Raw genomic sequence first — 24,452 nt, forward strand, 5'->3', positions numbered from 1 at the left:
AAAAGCCTTATCTTAATTTTCAGCAATTGAAAAAAAGACTACAGTGGGCAAAGGAACACATTAATTGGACAGATGATCAGTGGTCACAAGTTATATGGAGTGATGAAACTAAGATATCATTATTCAGTAGTGATGGGCGAAAATATGTAAGACGTAGAATATGAGAAGAGCTACATCCTGACTGCATTCAAGCAACTGTGAAGAACCCAGTTAGTGTTATGATTTGGTCATGCATGTCAGCAGATGGTATTAATCGCCTTCATGTCATCGATGGGACACTGAATGCCAGAAAATACATTGACACTATTCTAGAACCAAAACTTCTACCTTCCATCAGAGATCTCTTTCCCAACAATGCTTCCTTTATTTTTTCAGCAGGATTCTGCGCCTTGCCACACGGCCAAAATATCGAAAGAGTGGTTTCGTAGAAAGAACATTAAATTGTTGTCATGGCCAGGAAACAGTCCTGACCTCAATCCTATCGAAAATTTGTGGCATCGTTTGAAAACTCCTGTCCGAATGAGGCGCCCATCAAATAAAAGGGAACTAATTGAGGCTATAATTGTTTCCTGGCATCATGTAATAACGAAAGAAGAGCTTAAAACTCTTGTCAGCTCAATGAAACGTCAACATGAAGCTGTAATCAAAAATAAAGGGTACCTTACTAAGTACTGATAACTCACTGCAATCACCACTATCTAATGTATATCAATAACTATTATCGTTTAACTTTTTTGTATTGCAAATAATTGAATTTTGTGTTTTGTATTGAATTCAGTAATAAATTCTCTTTAAAATGATATACAGTCAAAAGTCGTTAATTCGGACACCCATAATCCGGAATTATCTATAATCCGGACCTCAAAGCTAAAAACTTTCTGCGCATGCGCCGCGTTGACGCATGCGCATAGGCGTTTAAGCGTGCGCGTAAGACCTTTACGCTGCGCATTTGCGTGTGCACAAGCGCAGAATACGTTTTCGCTGCGCGTTTAATGTATAACGGACGGTATAAGCTAAAATTATCTAATTGTCTATTTCAGTTAATGTTGATGATTGCGTTGTTCCTTAATCTTCGAATTGGATCCGGCTTATTATTTTTTGCTGACTGTAAGAGCAATTTTATAAAAGTAAGCTTGAACTTTCGATTATGTCAAATAGAATTTCCGATGCTGGAGCTCCCAAAGGATCTACGGAAACGAAAGTATGTTTCGATGTCCATCAAACAAAAAGTGGAATTGCTCAAGGCATATCCTTTGTTTATCTAACCGTTCCGAAATCCGAATCAATTTCACTCTGCTCTGCGCGGGGGGGGGAGGAGGAACTTGGCGGCGCGCAATGAACTGGAAGTTGATCTGTCAACACTATCGTTATCTTCAGGGCAGATGTTTTTATTTTATTCGGCTTATAATTCCTTATTAAATGTAGTATTTCATCTCGATGTACTTCGTCTTTGATATGATTTAAATCAAATTCCTCGTCATTATAAATATCACGAATACAAATCAAATAGTTTTCTTGTTGCAATTTTCTAATTTCGGCTATGCATAATGTATACTTTACGCATGCGCGCGTTGAAAGAAATGTTTAATAAAGTAAACAAATAAATATTAAGCTTTTTTTTTGTAAATTTTGCTACCCTTTAGATCATAATTGCTCATTATTTTATAAATTATAATTTCATATTTTTAATTTTATAATTTCTGCATGCCATCTTACCAGATTTAAACTGATGATCTATAATCCGGAAAAATCGATAATTCGGAATCACCGAAGTCCCGACGAGTCCGGATTAAAGACTTTTGACTGTATACAAGTTTGCATTTTGTGAAACGTAACGTTTTCTATAAGCATACCAAGTTGAAAAACATAAAAATTTCCAAAAGTGTCCACAATTTTGGCCACCATTGTATACCTTTCCCAGTATATATAATTTGTGACCATATATACCCTGAACTTGATCCACACAACAAATACGATTTTATTCCAAAATGGAATATCTTTTTTGGCATATGTGTTGCCCTCCTAAACAATCTTTGAAGAGCATGAGGCTTTCATCAATTACAATATCAAGTCCAAGAATTACAGCTCTTTGAAACAACTTATTCAGGTGCTCTAACACTAGCAAGATTTTATATAGCTTGGAATTTGGATGTGTGTTACAATCAAAAGTTTCATTATCTACAAAATGCTGAAACTTGTGTATTTCATAAAATCTATTACGCATAATGCTTCTGAAAAAAGGTCTTGAAACTGAAATGTTTTTTGCTCCAATACATTTTTGTTGTCTGGTTTTCTTACAATATCTCTTAAAATAACTATACTGAGGAATTTAAGAATTTCTTCCTTTGTGACAGGTATCCAAGGTTTTCTATTTTTGGATAGGTGGAATCCTGGAAAATTTTGGCTTTGTTCGATATATCTATTTATTTCCGAAACGATGAGATCCACTAAATTACCATTTACAAAATACTCAAAATATTGCAAGACACCAGAACTTGGATCAAAATTTATATTTACCTTTGGTGTTCATGAAAATTTAAAACGTGGGGGTGTATGATCTACTAAAGTAGATACAATTTTTGTCCATGCTTGTCCAGGCAACAGCACAGACCCAACATCACTGCTCTCAGATTCACTAACTGAACTTTCATAAAAATCAGTTACTTCAGAATCACTCTCAGATCCATTTATACTAAAATCAGAATCCAATTCACTGTCTGACTCTAACTTCATAATGTACAGAATATTAAAAAATAAATATATTTTATCACAAAACAGAAATCACATGTATTCACAAAGAGACTAACTAAGTAATTAGGCTAACTCCAAGATTACCAAATACACATAGTAAATATATGCTTGATTAGTGCTGAACTCTAGTTTAAAATAAACTATCTATCTCTAACTGCACAAAAAATATTATACTGGTACTGCCATCTGGTGTGTAAAATGAGAAATAAAACTGTTTCCGGGCAAAAGAAGTGAATAGGTTTTAATCTTTTTGGCATGTTGCTTTTGATCACAGGCACGAGCAATAGACGGGAAAACCTCACCCCGTCATTTTGATGGGAGCGAGAAGGAAGGGGTTAAACAGTTTCATTTTCTGTACAATATAACTAACCTTATTTAGCTGCATATAACAAACATTTTTTTGGTAAGCTTATATAGTAATATGTTATACAGACCTGTGGGATGAATTACTCTGGATCATCTTCAAAATATATCCTTACAAAATCCAATGTAAGCAGGAACTGAAACCAACCTCTGTTTTAAAAAATAACTGGCACATGCAGTTAAAATAAAGAGCCTTTAGGCTGATATGCTGGAACCACATTTTAACACAAATAATATTGAAAGTGTAGGAGCTTTCATAGATTACCTGCTTGCTTCAGCTGGAATGGATAGATTCATCATGTTCATTGTCTTTTATTGGTTTACAGATAAAAGACTGCTGTACTCAGATCTGAAATTCACATGTACAGAAAACTGAAAAGATTTCTGTTCCAACGCATCATAAAAAAAATCTCAAAATTAGAGATGTGTCTGAAATCATCACCAAACTGCATTGCAAAAGAGTCCTTCCTTTCAAATTTCCATATACATGGACTGCAATTCTGAGTACAGCAATCTTGTGAAAAATGATAAAAATTAAGAAAATAGTGAATCCATCCCTTCTAGCTCGAGCTGGCGAAGCAGATAGGTCATCAGTGAAAGCTTCGGTACTTTCCTTTTGTATTTAAATGTTGTTCCTGTCAGTTGACCTAAAATTTTACCTCATTTTTAATAACAACCTGTTTTGAGAAACATTATAAAATTGCAAATTTCACTTTTCAACAGATGGAAAACAATGGTGACTGAATGCCAAAAGTCCTGTGAACTGATGAGGCATATGTTTTGTTTAATGAAAGTGTAAATGCACACACCCGCCACATTTGGGCAGAAGAGAATCCACATGTGATAGTGAAAATTCCTTTACATCAACCAGACATAACATGTGGGTTCACTCTGTCATTCCTTATAGATTTCTGTTTCTTTGAGGAAATTCATTTTTTTTTTTAACCACAGTCCAGTATTATTTCCTTTTTGAGAGAGAGGCAAGAGTGCTTCATGTAGATGCAGCATCTCTGCACAGGTCCTGCTGTGACCGACATCTGATGCTGAATATGTTCTCAATCACTCTTTCTTGCATGAATGGTCATCAAGATCTTCACAGGATCACTACTTACAGGTGCATGGCAGTTCAAGCCATGTTGTTGGCCATATTGAAAAATGTTATTCATTATCATGTAACAGGAATTACAATTGAACATTCTTCGACACTGTGCAGAGCCTCATGTCATGTCTAACAGTAATTACACTGACCACTTCTAACAGCAGTAAACAGTGCTGAACAATAGTATAAAATTCTGACACAAATGAAGGACCACCTGTCAGTGAAAACTACAACTGGCTTGGCAATAAACGTTTTCATCACTTTTTAAGGGGGGAATCCTAATTTTCTTAACATTTTTGTGAAAACTGCTTTGCTGAACTGTTTATACTTTTCTTCAAATTACTAAACTTTTTCTTTTCTGTTACTTTTGAATGTGATGCTGTCTTTTTACACCTGTGAAGTTAGATCCTGAAACTGAATTTTAATTCATATTAACAAGAATACTCAAACATACTTATTTAGAAATAATAGAAAACAAAACCGATTTTAAAATGAAATTACAGAATTGAATCTACATAATTGTAATAACTGTGTTAATTTTTTTTTATTTATTTATTTTTCCTACAAAAAGCAATAACCTAGTTCGTAAGAAAATTTGTAGTAATCCAACTGAACTTTAAGCTCATATGTGTTGTACAGCTCAAGCAAAATTTCAGAAATGGCACATTCTTTCTTACCACATAAGATTTAATGTACAGAAAATGGCATCAGTGTAAAGTATGATTTTGAAAGTGGTGTATTCTCAGCAGGGCTGGCAAATCTTTTGCATAATGTGGAAAAGATGGCCAGAAATCAAACATCATTACAAAGGCTGTTCACACATTTTTTAGACGATGTATATTGCATTCACAAAACTAAATTACATAAAATTCTTGTGTTTTAAATGTTCTATTTGACATCCCTTATTCTGAAGTATCTTTTGACACCACAATTTCCAGGATAATAATGCCTTTTGAAGTGGCAGAAGAGATATTCTATCCCATTCCTCCTGAACAGCTTTCCAGAGTCCTGTAGGGTTTTGGGACAACATTTGGATAATGCAGTTTTTAAAAGTCCGAGAGCACACAAATCCATAGGTGACACATCGGGAGATTTAGTAGGGATATCAGTGAAGGGTATGGCCCTGATACCAGTTTTTTGTTTCATTTCTTTTAGGAAATTTACAGTGGATTTTGATGTGTGACTGCTAGCTTTGTCTTGATGGAGTCTCACAGATTGATGGCACTGTGGGTAAAGCGATGGTATTTCATTCAGAAAAATTGGTGATAAAATATGTTCCTGATAGTATTTGGAGTTAATCTTGACATTTTTTTGCACTCTCTTTATTTTTAACTTGCCATTATAAGAAAAACCAGCAACAATCATGAATCCCTTAGAAAAACTTTCTTTCGATTCTTTGAACCATGTACTTAAAATTTTTTTCTCCCCTTTTATAATAATAAATGGCTCTTTTTTTGTTACAATTATTTAAATACACGCATGCATCATCTATTGTGACAATTGTTTTCCATTTTTCTTTGGATAAGTGTTTCTCATATAGAATCCTGCAATGTGTCCTGCATTGAGCCATATGCTTTGGAAGAAGACGATGCACATTGCGTTTTTTCGCTTTCTTAAAATTTAAATCAACGTTTATCATTTTGTTTACAGTGAACACCAAGCATTTTAATGATTTTGCAACTGTCCTTTGACTAGGGGGATTTTCTTTTAACATTAAACAACGTACCTTTGCAATAGTCGAAGATGTTTGTTTTTCCCTTGGATACTTGTTTGGAATTTTTGTCCCACTTGAGGCTCCAATTTGACGTTTTTTTCCTTTCTTGTTGATGATATTACCTATCGACACTTTAGATATCACAAAACCATGACTCTCACATCGTTTTTGGATAATGGAGTATGCATATTTCTCTCCGGAAAGAGCGTAAATGTAGCCTTCGAACCACTGCTTTGTTAAATTCGCCAGTTTGAATAGAAACAAAACTTTCAAGCCACAGACGATAATTTTGACTTTTAAAAACATAGTACAATTGCAATTACTTCTTTTGCAGCAAACGATTTTTTATTACTGCTTAACAAAATCTTCTAAAAATGTGCGAACAGCCTCTGTATTACTATATTTATATTTTATGTATGTATATATACAGTACAAAGAACGAGATACACACATCTAATATCCGAAGTGATCTAAAATCTGAGCCTCAATGCCACCAATTTTTTGTTTTTTCATTTTTTGTATGCTTTACATATACACATTTGATTCCCCTTCCCTGCGCATAATAAAACACGTGGAGAGTCCCGACTTGTAATTTCACTTCAGCACTAAATAAAATGCATCGTTACTGAAGAAACAATAATTTTAGCATAAATTTGTATGATTGAGAATTTGGCTCCAATCCATATCTGCTTGGTATACATCTCAAACTGACACAGTCTACATAGATACATCATTGATTTTACACCTACTAATATTTATATTCCTAACACCCAACCTGGCAAATCATTATTTATTATATTTTGCTTTCATCACCACATGTTTATCAACACATGACAACTTAAGTAATGACTCATGGAGCGATGCCTAAGCAATTTTTTTATGTCAGTAATTGAATAATAAAGAGTATGGTAACCGTTTACATTGACATTATGCTTAGCGATGATTACAGTCAAAAGTCGTTAATCCGGACTCGTCGGGACTTCGGCGATTCCGGATTATAGATCATCAGTTTAAATTTCGTAAGATGGCATGCAGAAATTCTAAAATTAAAAATATGAAACCGTAATTTATGAAATAAAGAACAATTATGATTTAAAAGTTATCAAAATTTACAAAAAAAAAAAAAAAAAAAAAAAAGCTTCATATTTATTTGTTTACTTTATTAAACATTTTTTTCAATGTAAGTTGTTTAAGTTGCTTCATTTTATGTGATAATACTTTCTCTTTAATTCTATAAACAGACATAATTTCTTGTTCAGTTACAAAGTTCCGCTGTTCAAGTCCCGTTAATTGCTGTGCCGAGAATACAGACTAACTTGTCAATTGAAATTTTTTCGTTTTCACTAACCTCTCTGTCACATTCTTCATGTCTTTATCCATTTTTTGCAGCAATTCCACTTTTTGTTTGTTGGACATCGAAACATACTTTCGTTTTGTAGATCCTTTGGAAATTCCAGCATCGGAAATTCTATTTGACATAATCGAAAGTTCAAGTTTACTTTTATAAAATTGCTCTTACAGTCTGCAAAAAATAATAAGCGTGATCCAATTCGAAGATTAAGGAACAACGCAATCATTAACATTAACTGAAATAGATAATTAGATAATTTTAGCTTACACCGTCCGTTATACATTAAACGCGCAGGCGAAAACGTATTCTGCACTTGCGCACACGCATATGCGCAGTAGTCAAGGTCTTACGCGAACGCGTAAAACGCCTGTGCGCATGTGCCAACGCGGCGCATGCGCAGAAAGTTTTTAGCTTTGAGGTCCGGATTATAGATCATTCCGGATTATGGGTGTCCGAATTAACGACTTTTGACTATATATATTTAAGTTAAATGCACAATAAATGTTGATGAAGAAAAATATAACAAAAATTTATTTTCATATGCTATAAATAGAGTTTCTTAATGATACTCATAGGCCAAAAGATTACATTTAGTGCTATTTTAATTAAGAATAACTGATTTGCTATTCACAAAAACCCAGAACCAGCCCCAGGGCTTGTATGGCCGCACCGGGCGGCAACATTTAGGGAAGACAAAGGGAGGCACTAGGTAGCAGAATTTAGAGACTGCATCAGGTGATAAGCCATCTAGCACCAGCCCTCAATAAGCCTTAATATATGTGGGAATTTATTTATTCAGAACTCAGATTAGCCTTAAGCCCCATGGGCATGTGCAAGAAATAGACATAAGTATAATAAATAACCAATACAATTCAAGCTTAATTGTCTCAGAGAACGATAGAAGCAAGATAAAATTTAGCGGAGCAACTTGAATTTAGTTGCCAATCTCATGATACATAGCCAAATACGTATAGTGAATGATAGCTAAATTTTATGATCATAGCCGAGAATTTGAAAGGTTTTTGGATACCTCAAACCAAAGGTGAAATTTTCGAATTAAAGAATTTTGTAAAGAAATATGGAGAAGCGGTAATAAATGAAGATGATATAAAAGAAATTTTTCATTGTGATGACAATGCTCCTCAATCATCAATCAATGGATTGCAAATTCTGTAGTATGGTTCTAAATCTGGAAAATACAACTACCAACAGTGAAGAAAGTGACAGTTTACTGAAAATGAAAAAATTTCGATTGACAAGTTAGTCAGAATTCTCGACACAGCATTTATAGGGCTTCAGTAATGTAACTGAACAAGAAATTAAATCTGCAGAATTAAAGAGAAAGTATTTGCACAAAAAACTAAGCAACTTAAACAACTTACATTGAAAGAAATGTTTAATAAAGTAAACAAATATTAAGCTTTTTTTTGGTAAATTTTGATAATTTCTACATGGCATCTTACTAGATTTAAACTGATGATATGATATCTGGAAAAATCCCAAATCCAGAATCGCGGAAGTCCCGACGAGTCCGGATCATCGCCTTTTTACTGTATATGTATTTATCCTTGACTGTATGCCTGCAGTAACTTTCTTTGATAATAGGTATACATTTTGGGCATCTATGAGTTTGAATAAATTTTGAAACTGTATTTCAGTTCACAATGATTAAAAAAAAATTGGAATATTAATATATTTATTTAAAAAGAACAGAAAAAAAGAAAAACAATTGAGTTAATTATCAGAAAATTAAATCCACACCATCAGTAATGCAAGGTAACATACAGTAACAAAACGTTTCTCTGTTGTGCGCAGTGATATGTTCTGTAATTCCGAATGAATAAATTTCTGAAGAAGAAAAGATTTAATGTAATTATGACAGCTTAAAAATATCTCAACTGGTTCATGTGAAATTTTAGAAATTATATGCATTCCTTTTCATCACACAACACAAGTGGCAAATGGCATCATTAATGTAATGTTTTGGAAATGGTGCACTTTCTTTCATTGTATCACTATTTTTGGTTATTATCTTGTTACTTGCTACTTCTTGTTCAAAATTTCCTTTTTACACATCAGTATATAGATAAAAATTCTACCACACCTTTTCTGATTTTTTTTGGGGGGGGAGAATTACTTACTTATATTTTAGTGCAGAAATTTAAAAGCATTTGTTTGATCTGTGAAACTTTTTAATGGGTAAATTTACTAATAAGTTAAATGCTTATTAGTAAATTTACCCATTAAAAAGTTTCACAGATCCTTACTTGTTCATTTTTTCCAGTTTCTTCCTGAAGAAACCCTAATTAAGATTTAATTGACCAATGAGGTTGCACAGGTATATTGTGCAATCTAGTATGTTACTAATCAGCATGAAGCATACATTGGATTAACCAATTTTTGGAAAAAATGTGACCTCAAGTTCCAATACTAAATACACAAAATATTAAAATGAAAGTGAATAGATGTCTTTGCCTAATTAAGAGTATGGTTCTGATGTCAGCTATGAACATAAAAATAAAGCAAAGAAAAAGTATTTAAATATTTTAATATTAAATTTCTATGTATTAAAATTATGTAAAAATAATAAACATATTGTAATACGCATACATATGCTTCAGAACAATAATAATATTGTACATACATATACTATAGGGAACAAAAGTCTTTTGTTGCTTCTGTAAACCAAGATATATCTTCAGCAAATATTCTTAACATATCAAGTTCAAGTGGATGTAATTCACCACAAATTATAAGGGAATGAAGTGGGGCACCTAAATCTAATAAAGCCATTCTTCGAAGTGGAGCAGAAATTATTTTTTGATCCTCTGCTCCTATTCTTGAGAGCCCAACACATATTGTATCTTCTGAATAAGCTGAAATGAAAAGAATGAAAATTTTAGCTAACAAAAAATCTCATTACCCAAGAGAGATCTATAACGCATCACATTAATTACACCTCATAAAATAATTTATAAATATAAAAAAAAAAATATCATATTTCAGTATTATATATTGTAGAGTTCCCCACTTGTAAATGCTACATTACAGTTGAGCGTGAAGAATCTTAAGAACTGATAAACGAATAATCGCTTGAGTTCATGTGAGAAGAAACAACAAGATGGAAGGGTAAATAGCCCTTTATTATTCAAATAAGATTTAACAGAAAAGCCGACACTTGGGCTTTAACTTAAGAGGCTAAGAAGTAAACTAATCTAAACCAAAGAGATATAGATGAAGCTATCAAAGTTTTAATGGAGTTGGCCCCTTAAACATGAGATGACTGCGAAGCTATCAAGGGCCTGATACGGCCAAGTGTAATAACAGCTTTGAGAGAGAGTATCCAAAAAGGTGGATATGCGCTAATCAGAAAGTCTGATTCTCTCTCACTCAGTAAGTAGAACTTTGCAGTTAAATACCGCTCCTCCTCATTATGTATTCAGACGTGATTCTAAAACTACGCTCTGGCCGGAAGTAGCAAGTTAAGAATTTGATAGGAAAGAAATTTAACTCAAAATTTAACTGTTAATAAAATGAACATAATCCTTACAACATAATTTTAATATAACAGGATATATTAAAAAATGGTCACTTATAATTCATGGGATTCCTTTGGATTAAACTTAAGACAGGGTTTCTTCTAAAGTTAAATTTTCCTGATCTCCCATGACCAAACTAAGCAATTTTCTTTGATAAAATAATATGAATTAGTTACCAAATTTAAGTATCAGTCAGAATAATGCTATGCATTTATTACAAAATATAGTGAAGTAACTAAAAACATTACATACTTTTATATTGCAGAATTTACTTTCGAAAGGCAACTATATTTATAAAGTGAAAGGTGACTCAACAATTATATTTATTAAGATAATAATGATAGAGTTATTGCACTTCTAAAGAAAAAAACTCACAATTAAGTAGAGAAGACAACTGTAAATTGATAAAATTGTACTTTCTGCTAAAAAAACTCAAAATATTGCAAGAATTTTTTATTCACTTTTTTTTTTTTTTTTTTGTTTTGTTGCTGTTTATCAATTAATATTTAAAACATAAACCTTTAACCCTCTCAGAAGTACAGCTTTTTGAGCTGTACTCATGAGTACTGTTTTAAACAGCATTAATGTATTAAGAGTTATATAATTATTTATTTCACTCTTCCTTTTGATAATCTTCCATTCTTCAGAATGATAGATCATTAAAGTAAAGAAGAAAATAAAGTATTTTAAATAACAACATAACAAACATCCAGTGACGCCCCCATATCTAATAGTCACATAAAGGCAGTCATGCCACTTGGATAGTTATTGAATATACTCGCGCATAAGTCGACAATTTTAAGAAAAACATCAAACTTTGAAGTAGGGGGTTAACTTAGATGCGGAATCTTTAAAAAAAAAAAAAAAAAAAAAAGGGGGGGGGGAGAAGAAGATCAGCCTCTGCTGATCGCCGAACATGAATATTAAATATATCATTCATACAGAAAAAACACAAATTTTTTATTATTAGTTTTTTATTAAATTTATTTTCTGTTTATTAGAAAAGTCCTCTCTCCATTTCATTTTATTATCTGGCGTCACAGAGCAATTCAGTCAGTACAATATCTGTGAGGTGCTCTTTGATTAATATAGCCGTATTGAATCAGTAACTGTAATCATATCGAATGTCTGTCTATTTATCTTGATCATACAGGTGCTTTTTTACTTGTCCTGCTTTTCATAATGTTTGATTTAGCGGAAACTACAAAAAATGATTCTTTCACTTCTTTGCAATGAGTTGTGTAAAACAAAAGAGAATGTCTTGCACTGTGAAATTCAAGCTGAAAGTAGCTTCATTTGCAGAAAGTACAAACAAGTAAAGTGTAATTTTATCAAGTAAATCGGCATGCTGTTTCCTTGGCGGTGGTGGTGCCGCTCATGCAACAAATTTGTTTTTCCGAAAATTTTTCTCAGAAGTCAGGGGATCGACTTATACACAGGTATATATCGTAATCATTTGAGAGGACTAATCCATGCATTCTCCCCTGCCCTTGGCCTACTACAAAAAGTTCTAATTATGCCTGACTCTGTAAGTCACTGAAGGTTTTTGAAGCTCACATAATTATTGTCTTTAACCCCTTTGCGCCGACTGTCACGTCTACGTGCCAGCAACGAACACACTCACCTCCTGGCCGACACGCAGGCGTGACAGAGCATTTTCCCGTTTACTACCGACTGTCACGTATTTGTGCCAGTGTCCTAGATCGTTCTTCAAACTATAATTTCTGCCACAAGATGGCACTGTATGTCCATATGGTTTCAGGTACATGTACATTAGACCTTCTACTCGAAATGAGAGAAGCATGACTCACATACACGTGTTTTTGATTATATAAACAAACGGGGAACTAAATGTTTCCGAATGGCGCGATTTATTACGTCTCTTTAAATCGCACGAAGTAGTTGTTTATTGTAAGTACAAGTTTTATATGCGCTAAAGCGTTGAGTATTTCGGTTTGCAGTTCAGTTTTTAGAAAATAATTAGATCTTGTTAGACGTGAATTCTTTCTGTTTTTACTGTTGCAATGTCGAAGCGTCGAAAATGTTTAACAGAGCATGAAATAGCAGAAATGATGCAAAATATTTCAGATATTGATTCTGAAAGATTAACTGAAAGACATTTTCCAAAACTTTGTTCAGAAGAGACTAATGAGATGACGATGCTTCGTTTGTTCACATTCCCGGAAAAATCCTCCAAAACGGCAAATGAGTTATTACGAGTGCAAGGAATGTAACGTAGAACTGTGTGTAGATCCCTGTTTTCAAATTTTTCATACGAAAAGAGAATTTTAAGTACTGTATTTAGTTTTCAGATGTATAATGTTAAAAGTCATAAAATGGTGAGTAATTAAAATAAAATGTGTAAAATATGCATTTAAACAAGAAATAAGGTAATTAAAGTATATATATATAAATATCTATAAAGCATAAGTCGTTTAAATACTCTATAGAGCATTATTAAACAATGTGTTGATACTTCGGAAATTTTATGGATTTAGGCTTAGTAGCAAAAAAGCTCCCGGCCCTGGAGAGACGCTCGCGTAAGACACTGCCGGCCTCCGCGATAAGCGCACGTTTTTGCTACCCGGCTCGAAGGGGTCTTCATCTTTCAATATAAAAAAGCAGATTTTTAATAACCAGATCATAACATATTTATTAATGTTTATAGAATAAACAAGTAGCTTGCAGTAGTATGTAAAAGGTAACCCATATTCTTACATGCATATAACTTCATTAAAATGATATTAAGTAATACTGAAATAAAATTAATTTTTAAATTCAATCGATTAATCACAAAAGCTCAAAATCTATTTATACAATGATATAGTAAAACACAAATGGGATACAATGATATACATACAAGTTTACTAGGATACAACGATATATATACAAGTTTATTTTAATCACATTTTGTCAATTAAAGTCACAATTTAAGAATATCTTACAACTAATTAAAACATATGTCATACTTGATGCACTTTAAAATTTTTCAAAGATTAGATTCCAATGATTTTATGAGCATCACCTTCAATAGCAAGGTCAAAGCACTTCCAAATCACATTACAACATCTGAGATATAGGTATTTTCTCATGCATGGATATTCTCAAATTTCCCTGCAGCTCTGCAGACTATGGTTAACCAAGACAGGCTTGTTTTTTTGTCAAAGAACAAGCCAAGAATGAAAACTGCTCCTTGGCCAGTTATCTGATTGCCAAAGCAATCTATTCTATTCTACAGTAAATCCTTTCTTCTAATTGGGACATCCTATACAACAAAGGTTGTAGATACATTTGCTGAAACAACCCATGGTTTTTTGAGTGAAAATTTCATACACAGTGATGGTACATATCCACTGAGCATGGTTATGAATACCAGTCTTTTTAACAGGCACAGCTGCAGAAATTTTACAACCATGATATTTCTAACACATTGCTCACGCATTTTATACACTCTAAGGTTACAGCAGTTTCCTATCTTTGGCAAGAAACAGGTTTTTTAGATTTTCAAGCTTGTTTTCCGTCTTTTATGTTGATTTCTTGACATATGCTCTTTTTATCAAGCATATTTAGTAAATCCCTTTTTCCTTGCTTTTGTATTTTTTCAATAGTTAATATGTAGACTAATTATTTATTATTATTCTTTTATAAAATTTTTGGCAATTTATAGCCACTATAATTTCCACAAATTCTGTAAAGATTATTTGGCAAAATAAAAGACAGGAATAAAAAAAAATTCTGAAAATTGAAAGTGATTTTAGAGATAAAAATATTAAAAATAAATTATTTTAGCAGTAAGTCTGAGATATATAGTGTTGAAGACAAAATAGAAGAATGAGCAATAGGTAAGATGTTGTATACTGGAAAAGGTAAGACTAACAGAGGACTAAGAAAATTAATGTAAATAGTTAAAATAAATTAAAATTTAAATTAAAAAAAAAAAAGCTGAGCACAGTGATAAATCTTCTGTTCAAATAGCACCAAATACAAAAAAATATTAAATTCGTAAATTTTTAAAAGTAGGGCTGGTTCCAAGCATAGGAGGTTTACACATCCTATAAAAATCAGCCTAGGAGACTGATTTTTAGAAAATGCCTGCTAAGTTGCTCTTAAAAGTAACAAAATTTATGTTTTGCTTTGAATTATTAATACATTTAACTTATATGAGGTATTAAATGTACTGATTACCTAATACACTCAAATGCTGGAGCCAAAGCACAGATCTAAATATGCATATGCTTCATTAAAATTTGAAATGCCAAAACAAACATGAGTCAGCTAAGAGTGTGGAGTCATATGTTTATTTTAGTGCAGGAAACATGAAAAATAAATCATGCCTTTACTGGATCCGAACTCCAGATCTCATGATTAGCAGCTGTCCATTTTTCCAATTACATTAAGAAGGTACACAGGGAGGAAGAAGAAAATTTCCTCAGTCCCCATTTAAAAGATGACTAGGCAGAAAGGGGGCCAGTATCTTGATGGTGATGAATTATCATCCAACCCTTTTTAGTTTGAGTGTCATTTCTAGAGTATAGATTTTTTTTTTTTTTCCACGATTTGAAAACTAGACTTCTCATTTACACCATGAAGGCATACAATAAAGGAGAAAGTTTCTTACAATAGAAACATTAAAGTAAGCATGTTAGTTTGAATTTATATCATATGATTACACAAATGCTCTCTTCAAACCTCAAACAACATAAAAAAAAAAAAAAAAAGTTTACATACAATGACTATAAAATCTGGTACATCAAACACAATAAGCAAGAAATAGTATTTGCTCAAAATCACTGAATTCAAATTTAAAAAAAAAAAAAAAAAAAAAACAAGCCAGATATCTTAAATTGAATACATTTTAATACTCAACTAAAAATATTGAGAACATAATCTATAAATAAATGATGCTAAACAAATATATATCTTTGATGGGCTACAGAAGATTAAAAAAAAAAAGCATTATGTTTTCTTTCAGGTTTCTGAAGAATCAACTTTACCAAACATTCCATTAAAAATTCATAAATGCTCTAAGATTACTGGCTTCAAATCTACTGGATCTGAACTTTCAATATTTATCCAGTCCTCTTGAAAAAGTCCACCAGCAGCCAAATCGGTGAAATGTGATAGTTTGCTACAGGGTTCGAATCCTGGCAAATATGCTGGCTGCATGTGCATTTTCATTTTTTTCCCCATGTGTAATACGTATACAAAACAATGTCCCTTAGAAAATCCTCCACAAAAACATCCATCCTCTTAGACTGATAACCCTAGCATCCTTTGTCATAACCTAATACACCAAACTTCTTGAAAAGCTCTTTTCAAATGCTGGCTACTAATCCTCCCCATATAATCTCTGACAAAATTTTTTTGAATAATCTCTGATAAAAAATTTAATAATTTTGAAATAAAACTGAAATTAATAAAGTAATTCAATAAAAACTCCACGACTGTAGCTGTTCCAATGTGGTTAATTAACCCCTACACGCCGACTGTCATGTCTACGTGCCAGCAACGAACACATTCACTTCCCGGCCGACACGCCGGCGTGCCAAAGTGTTTTCCCGTTCAGTCCCGTATTTGTGCCAGTGTCCTGGAACGTTTTAAAAACTATAATTTCTGCCACAAGATGGCACAAGCGTCTAGCCCCTCAGATGCTATTTTCCTTCCGGTTCCTCCCTGAACATCTGCGCAGATTACTGCGCATGTCGTCATTTCCCTGAAGGCGCGTCGTATTTACTGTTATTTACTCTTACTCTTTGCACTGCTGTGTTAAAGTGTGATTGATGATACAGTTCTCTCTTTTTATTTTGCTTCGATTATTATATCTTCTGCATAAAATCAAGAAAAACTGCCCATTTCATGGCCAAGTACTTCTGTTTCCCCAGAAGGTATTTTTGATTCTGAATCGAATCAAAATCAGGAAGGTGTAATCCTGTGTAATAATTCTGATTGTGTTGTGAGTGATATGGTTCATTGTGCAAATGATTTTAGTATAGCTAAGAGTAATTTTGTTTTCTGTGATTGTTTAAATCTTTCAACTATAGATACAATTTGAAACACCATGCATATAAATTTCTGTACAAAAATACTACATTAATTGAGTCTCTGAAAACTAAGTTCTAATTGTATGGTTGATTGTGCAAATAATTTTAGTGTGGCTGAGAGTAATTTTGTATGTTCTGATTGCTTAAAAACGTACCATAATAAATGCAGTTTGAAATGCCATACCAACACATTACACTCTAATAATACTACATTAATGATTCTTTAAAAAGTGGTCAATCACCAAGCTACAAATTTGAGGACTGCCATCTGAAATTTAGTGACCTAAAAAATTGGAAATATCATCAAAATAAAATTCATACTTCTAACAGGTAATTATGTGTGTCCTGTATGTTATGCTAATTTTTAAAAGCGAGAAATAATATTTCATTTCAATAATGTTCATAATGTTGATTTGAATCATACTGAACTAGAATTTAATGATTTTTTGGCATGGAAGGCAGAAATTGAAAATAATACGAAGTCAAAATTTCTTATGGAGTAAGCATATTTAATATACATGGTGTAATGCCACTGTTCAGGAAATTTTATATCAGAAAGTAAAGGTTTGTGTCACTTAAAAATCCTTGGTAGCAATAAAATAAATACATATTGTGCAGCTGCATTAAAAGTAACAGAACATACAGATGGCAAATATGTAGTGTCATATCAGAAAATACATACTGGGCATCAGAATGATTTAGGTCACTTATTTTTAACAACAAATGAAATAAAAAATATTGCATCAAAGATAGCAGCAAAAATTTCTCTGGATAATATTTTAGATTAAATTAGAAATTCTCTATGAGATGCCCAGCTTAAGAGGTTTCCTTTACTTACAAAACAAGATTTACATAACATCAAAAAATCTTTCAATTTGTCTTTTAATTCTGTTAAACATGAAAATGATTAGGTTTGTGTAGATACATGGGTACCTGAAATGCAAAATTCTGAACATCAATGCATTTCATTTTATTAAACCCAGGGATCAACATATATTAATGAATATTGTACGCAATATTAATTTCTAAAAGGAAATGATTTTGTTTTGATAATGATGACAGAAGCACAAAGAGAGATAATGAAAAAAATTTAGTTCTGACTTGTATATGTATTGATGGTACACATGGGGTTAATGCATACAGATTTGAACTCATAACTTTACTTACAATAAATGATTTGCACCAAGGATTCCTGTGTGCATTTTTAATTTCTAATCGATGTGACCAACCTGTGCTATCAATTTTTTTTTTTCATGCATTAACCTTTTGAAGCCGGGCTTTGGTAGCAGTAAAAGCTACCAAAGGACAGGGAATCTTGAACCGAATGCTTTCCTTCTTTTAAGAAATCACCTCCTATTTGCAACAAAGAGTCTTGTATGCAGTTTAATGGATTCTCAGAGGGGTGCATAAAGGAAGACCTTTGAAAAAGGAAAAAAGAAGGAAGACCTTTGAAAAGAAGGAAAAGGAAGACCTTTGAAAGAGATAAGTGGTTAAAACCCCAGGGACGTCAAATTTGACATTTCACATCACATTTTAGCCTGGAAAATGGGGGAAAAAGACATAACCACTAAAGTTAACAACCCCGTCTTTTCAAAGAGAGGAAGCTATGGCCACTATAATGGACATCCCGTCTTCAAAAGGTTAAAGAAAAAGTTGGGCAAATACAACCACAAATATTTATGTCTGATATGGCTGAATCTTTTTTTAATGCTTGGAAGTCTGAAATGGGTTTACTACAGAAACATCTTTTTTGTGCATGGCATATTGATAGAACCTGGAGAAACAATTAAAAAAAAAATCAATGGTGCTGAAAAACAGGCAAAAACATATAAAATTATTACTGTATTTGATGGCATATAAGACGTATTATTATTTACACGGCCACACACAAGGAAAAAAAGTTTCAATAGCGTGGTTTCTTTTAGTTCTCACGTTTCATAAAAGCCAAATAAACAATTATTGAATGCAATTACCTTCACGTATAAGACGCAGGTAACTTTTTAGAGACCAAATTTAGGAAAAATAGTGTGTTTTATATGCCGTCAAATACGGTAGGTCTCACTTAGAAGAACAAGACATTCATACTTTTCATACACTGAAAGAAGCAGCAATAAAATTACTTAAAGAAGATCCGGACATTATTGAATTTGCAAATTACTTTGAAACATATTATTTACAAAATAGATCTAGCTGGGCATACTGTTATAGACTTCACAGTGGTGTTAACACAAACATGCACATCAAACGAATGCACAGAACATAAAAATATATTTACCTTCATGGAAAAAATGTTAAGAGATTGGATAACGCTATACATGGTATTATGAGATTTGTAAGAGATAAAATGATTAATCGCTTAATTACAGCAAATAAAGGTAAATTAACAAGTAAGATTTGGAATTTAAGAATTAAACATAAAACAAATGAAACACTGTTTATATGTAGTTGAGAATGGGTGGTCTGTTTCATCAACACATAATACAGAAATATACACTATACATGAAAGTAACAAAACTTGTACATGTCACATACAGTGCACTGATATGCATTCATTGATTAAGACACAACAACACGCCGAATAAATACTAATTCAGAACTCAAACAACAAAAATCAGCGTTATATTTACAAAATTTTCACAGGACTAGTTTCGATGGTTTTACCGAACCACCATTTTCAGCTGCAAAACCGCAAATGAACCAGATAGGAAATAATGATTAGATAAGATAACAAAACCTGGAAAAGAATAACCAAGTGGCGCCATCTGTTGGTGAAACCAGAACTAAAACATAATTTCTTTAAAGGCCGAAGGCAAATTTGGATTGGAATTAGGATCGTTAACTAGAACAGAAAGATTTTTATGAATGTGAAATGCCTCTAGAAAATCCAGTTCTCCAATGGAAGATGTTTTCTGAATAATTTTAGCAGCAGAAAAACTGAAAATGTGGTTTTCGGACCAAAAATGTTGAGCAACAGAAGACTTCTGTGTTTCCTTTTTTCTAACATATGCCTCATGTTCCTTGACGCGAAATTTTAAGGCTCTCTTAGTTTGGCCAATGTAAATTAAACCACACTGGCAAGGAATTCTATAAATACCCCAGGAATTCATATCCGGAATGGGGTCCTTGAGTATGGAACTCAGAATTTTATTGATGGGAGAATAAACAACCTGAAAGTTAAATTTCTGCAAAATATGTGCAACTTTATAGCTAATTGATGGAAAGAAGAGAATGAGAACAGAATTTTTATAATCTCCTAAAACAAGAGTGTGCCTTTTAGTGTGTTGAGATGAGAATTTTTTAACTGCTTGATTAATAATGTTGGGTGGAAAGCCCCTGTCAATAGCTATTGCTTTTAAATAATTTAGTTCTTCATCAAGGGCTAGTTTGGAGGAGCAAACTTGAAGAGCACGGAAAACATAGGAATAAAATGAAGCTAACTTTTGTTTAGTCGGATGACATGATTTAAAGTGTGATGGAAGGCAAATCGATGAAGGTTTACGGTAAACCGTAGTACTGAAGTTGGAAACATGTGACCAGAATGTCGAGAAACGGAAGAGAATTGCAAGTCTCAAGTTCAAAAGTGAACTGAATAGCAGGATCAATAGAATTCATTGTTAAAAGAACTTTATTTAAATCATCTTTATTACCTTCAAACAGAGTAAAAGTATCGTCTACGTAGCGGAACCATGCCGGGAAGTTTAAAGTTTCAAACAATTTTGATTCATAATAATGCATGTAGATATCAGCCAGGATGGGACTGAGGGGGCTTCCCATGGCTAATCCCTCAGTTTGCTTGTAATATTTATTTTGGAAAACAAAATGTGTTTGTTTCAAACAGAGTTGAGTGAGAGAAATTAGCTCATCAATTTCGATGCAAGAGAAATGAAATTCGCGAAGTCTGGTTTCTAGACATCTTAATGCACCCTCCACTGGGACATTGGTGAATAATGATTTTACATCAAAAGAAACCATGATTAAATTACTAGGAGAAATGTTTTTAACTTTTTTTACAAACTTTATTGAATTTTTTATGGATGGAATTTAACAGAATTCTTGAAACGCGACCTTCGAGTCGCGTTTCAAGAATTCTGTTAAATTGCAAGCTCGCCTTACTTCGGTCCGTCATAAGGGATACATGTCAACAATTGTCCGAAATTGAACATGAACTCTATAAGCTTCAACTGGAACTCGCTAAATCATATCCAAAATTCACTGCCCTTGAACAAAAGTCTTGGTCTAGAACGGAGAATGCAGTTAACCGTCATAAAAACACCCTTGCAGTTAAATTCGAAAAACTTCTTTTACAATATTCCAGTTCAAGTAGTTCAAAAAATCTTCCCATTGTAAACATCAAGCCAATAGTTAATATTTCTAATGTTAGTCTTTCAGAACAACAAGAGAGAATTCTAAAATATAATTTTAACTTCTCACAAACCTGTAAACCCTCGATTCCAAAGATTTTGGCTCCTATCGAAAAAGCTTTCAAGTTCAGTAAAGTTTCAGAGTCACAGAAAGAAATGATTAGGCATCTTATCGCTCATAATGTGAAATTCAATAATAAACCTTTGAAACCAAATCTAACTGCGAGAGAAAGAGCTACATTGCGTGAAATTCGTTCTAACCCGGATATTATTATTTCAAAGGCCGACAAAGGTGGCCAGATAGTCGTCATGGATAGGAACACTTACATCAATGGTGTCACTAAACTCTTAAACGAAGGACCATATAATCCGATCATTAAAGATCCTTCACCTTCGGATTTGTCAAAAATAAAAACTGCGATCAAATCTTCGCAAATCATTTCAGGCAACTTATTCACTTATCCCATCTGTTGCGAATTGTGCCAGATTATATGTTCTTCCCAAAATTCATAAAAGTGGTATTCCTTTCCGCCCTATTGTATCAAATTTAGGTACTGCCTCGTATCCATTAGCTAAATATTTAGTTTCTAGATTTTCAACTCTATTAGACAATAACATTTACACCATAAAAAAATTCAATAGAGTTTGTAAAAAAAGTTAAAAACATTTCTCCTAGTAATTTACTCATGGTTTCTTTTGATGTAAAATCATTATTCACCAATGTCCCAGTGGAGGGTGCATTAAGATGTCTAGAAACCAGACTTCGCGAATTTCATTTCTCTTGCATCGAAATTGATGAGCTAAGTTCTCTCACTCAACTCTGTTTGAAACAAACACATTTTGTTTTCCAAAATAAATATTACAAGCAAACTGAGGGATTAGCCATGGGAAGCCCCCTCAGTCCCATCCTGGCTGATATCTACATGCATTATTATGAATCAAAATTGTTTGAAATTTTAAACTTCCCGGCATGGTTCCGCTACGTAGACGATACTTTCACTCTGTTTGAAGGTAATAAAGATGATTTAAATAAAGTTCTTTCAACAATGAATTCTATTGATCCTGCTATTCAGTTCACTTTTGAACTTGAGACTTGCAATTCTCTTCCGTTTCTCGACATTCTGGTCACACGTAACACATCCAACTTCAGTACTACGATTTACCGTAAACCTTCATCGGTTTGCCTTCCACCACACTTTAAATCATGTCATCCGACTAAACAAAAGTTAGCTTCATTTTATTCCTATGTTTTCCGTGCTCTTCAAGTTTGCTCCTCCAAACTAGCCCTTGATGAAGAACTAAATTATTTAAAAGCAATAGCTATTGACAGGGGCTTTCCACCCAACATTATTAATCAAGCAGTTAAAAAATTCTCATCTCAACACACTAAATGGCACACTCTTGTTTTAGGAGATTATAAAAATTCTGTTCTCATTCTCTTCTTTCCATCAATTAGCTATAAAGTTGCACATATTTTGCAGAAATTTAACTTTCGGGTTGTTTATTCTCCCATCAATAAAATTCTGAGTTCCATACTCAAGGACCCCATTCCGGATATGAATTCCTGGGGTATTTATAGAATTCCTTGCCAGTGTGGTTTAATTTACATTGGCCAAACTAAGAGAGCCTTAAAATTTCGCGTCAAGGAACATGAGGCATATGTTAGAAAAAAGGAAACACAGAAGTCTTCTGTTGCTCAACATTTTTGGTCCGAAAACCACATTTTCAGTTTTTCTGCTGCTAAAATTATTCAGAAAACATCTTCCATTGGAGAACTGGATTTTCTAGAGGCATTTCACATTCATAAAAATCTTTCTGTTCTAGGTAACGATCCTAATTCCAATCCAAATTTGCCTTCGGCCTTTAAAGAAATTATGTTTTAGTTCTGGTTTCACCAACAGATGGCGCCACTTGGTTATTCTTTTCCAGGTTTTTTTATCTTATCTAATCATTATTTCCTATCTGGTTCATTTGCGGTTTTGCAGCTGAAGATGGTGGTTCGGTAAAACCATCGAAACTAGTCCTGTGAAAATTTTGTAAATATAACGCTGATTTTTGATGCATTCATTGATATATATGTAGCTGTATTGATTCATCAGTTTGTAGAGACATTAGGTATTTTTTTGGAAGCAGGCAAGGTGAAAAATAAGCAATGCCTTTGCCAGGAATCAAACCACGGACCTCTGGATACACATCACACCATGAAGCCATGCCGAGAAGGTGGGAGAAATACTTTATATACTCCTCCTTTTAAAGGGCGACTGAGGTTCTTAGGGGACCTAATCGCCAAATCCTGGGTGTGGAGAACAATCATCTAACACCCTTTTAGTTCGGGCGCCACTGTATACAGACATTCGAATTTTACATTGGAAGCAAGAGAGAATGAAAAATTAGCAATGCCTTCGCCGGGAATCGAAATGCGGACCTCTGGAATATGCGCCCAGTGTGCAGATCACCACTCCAAGATGGCAGGAGAAATACCTTATAAGTTATGTAGAGTATGTGCAAGCACACTAGAAATACTACTACTTGTTAAATACATTACCGACATCAGCTCACTAGAAATACTGCTACTTATACTACAACTACAATACATAATGAATTATCCACTTATTATAAATGATAAAAATGAATTTTGAATTAAGTACCCCCCCCCAAAAAAAAATCACAGACCCCCTCACTGGAACACAAAGAATGAACTAAATCAAACATGTTTAGAATAAGTAGATTCATTAAAATCTGACAAACAATGTGATGTGTTAGACAGGATTCTAAAATCAACACCACTACAACTAGATAATATATAATATGTTAAATGCACAAGAAATACAGGTAAAAGTATATTTTAGGGTGCCCCTCGGCGATTTTTGCTGGTACATGGATACCGATTTTGTGCAATTCTTTGACTCGTTAATTTTGACTTGCGAAGCGGCGATTTTTGCCGAAAATAACAAGACAAACAATTGTACAAACTCGGTATCCATGTACACATTGACTTATTTTCACTTAAAAAAAAATCCCTGAATTGCATAAAAATGGCATTGCGCACTCCACTCCTTTGACTTTATCCATATACATGTCGACCTATTTTCACTTAAAAAAAATTCCCCAAATTGCTCAAAAATGGCATTTCGCACTCTTTTAACTTTATCCATGTACACATCAACCTATTTTCACTTAATAAAAAATCCCAGAATTGCACAAACTTGCATTGCGCTCTCCCTTTACTTTGT

At 33.2% G+C, this 24,452-nt stretch overlaps 1 protein-coding gene across 2 annotated transcripts in view; it reads right to left on the bottom strand.

Moving 5' to 3' along the window:
- Positions 1–9,807: 9,807 nt before the first annotated feature.
- Positions 9,808–24,452, bottom strand: part of Dph5 (diphthine methyl ester synthase) — a 73,224-nt gene continuing 58,579 nt past the window's right edge. For both annotated transcript variants that reach the window (XM_085815432.1, XM_085815431.1), the window contains exon 8: positions 9,808–10,154. In XM_085815432.1, the coding sequence (XP_085671558.1) occupies positions 9,928–10,154 (227 nt within the window). In that variant the 3' untranslated portion in view covers positions 9,808–9,927. The remainder of the gene's footprint in view (positions 10,155–24,452) is intronic.

This window comes from Stegodyphus dumicola, chromosome 4 (genome assembly GCF_044657685.1).
Source record: "Stegodyphus dumicola isolate Sdum_Otavi_A_Nest chromosome 4, ASM4465768v1".
NCBI lineage: Eukaryota > Metazoa > Arthropoda > Arachnida > Araneae > Eresidae > Stegodyphus > Stegodyphus dumicola.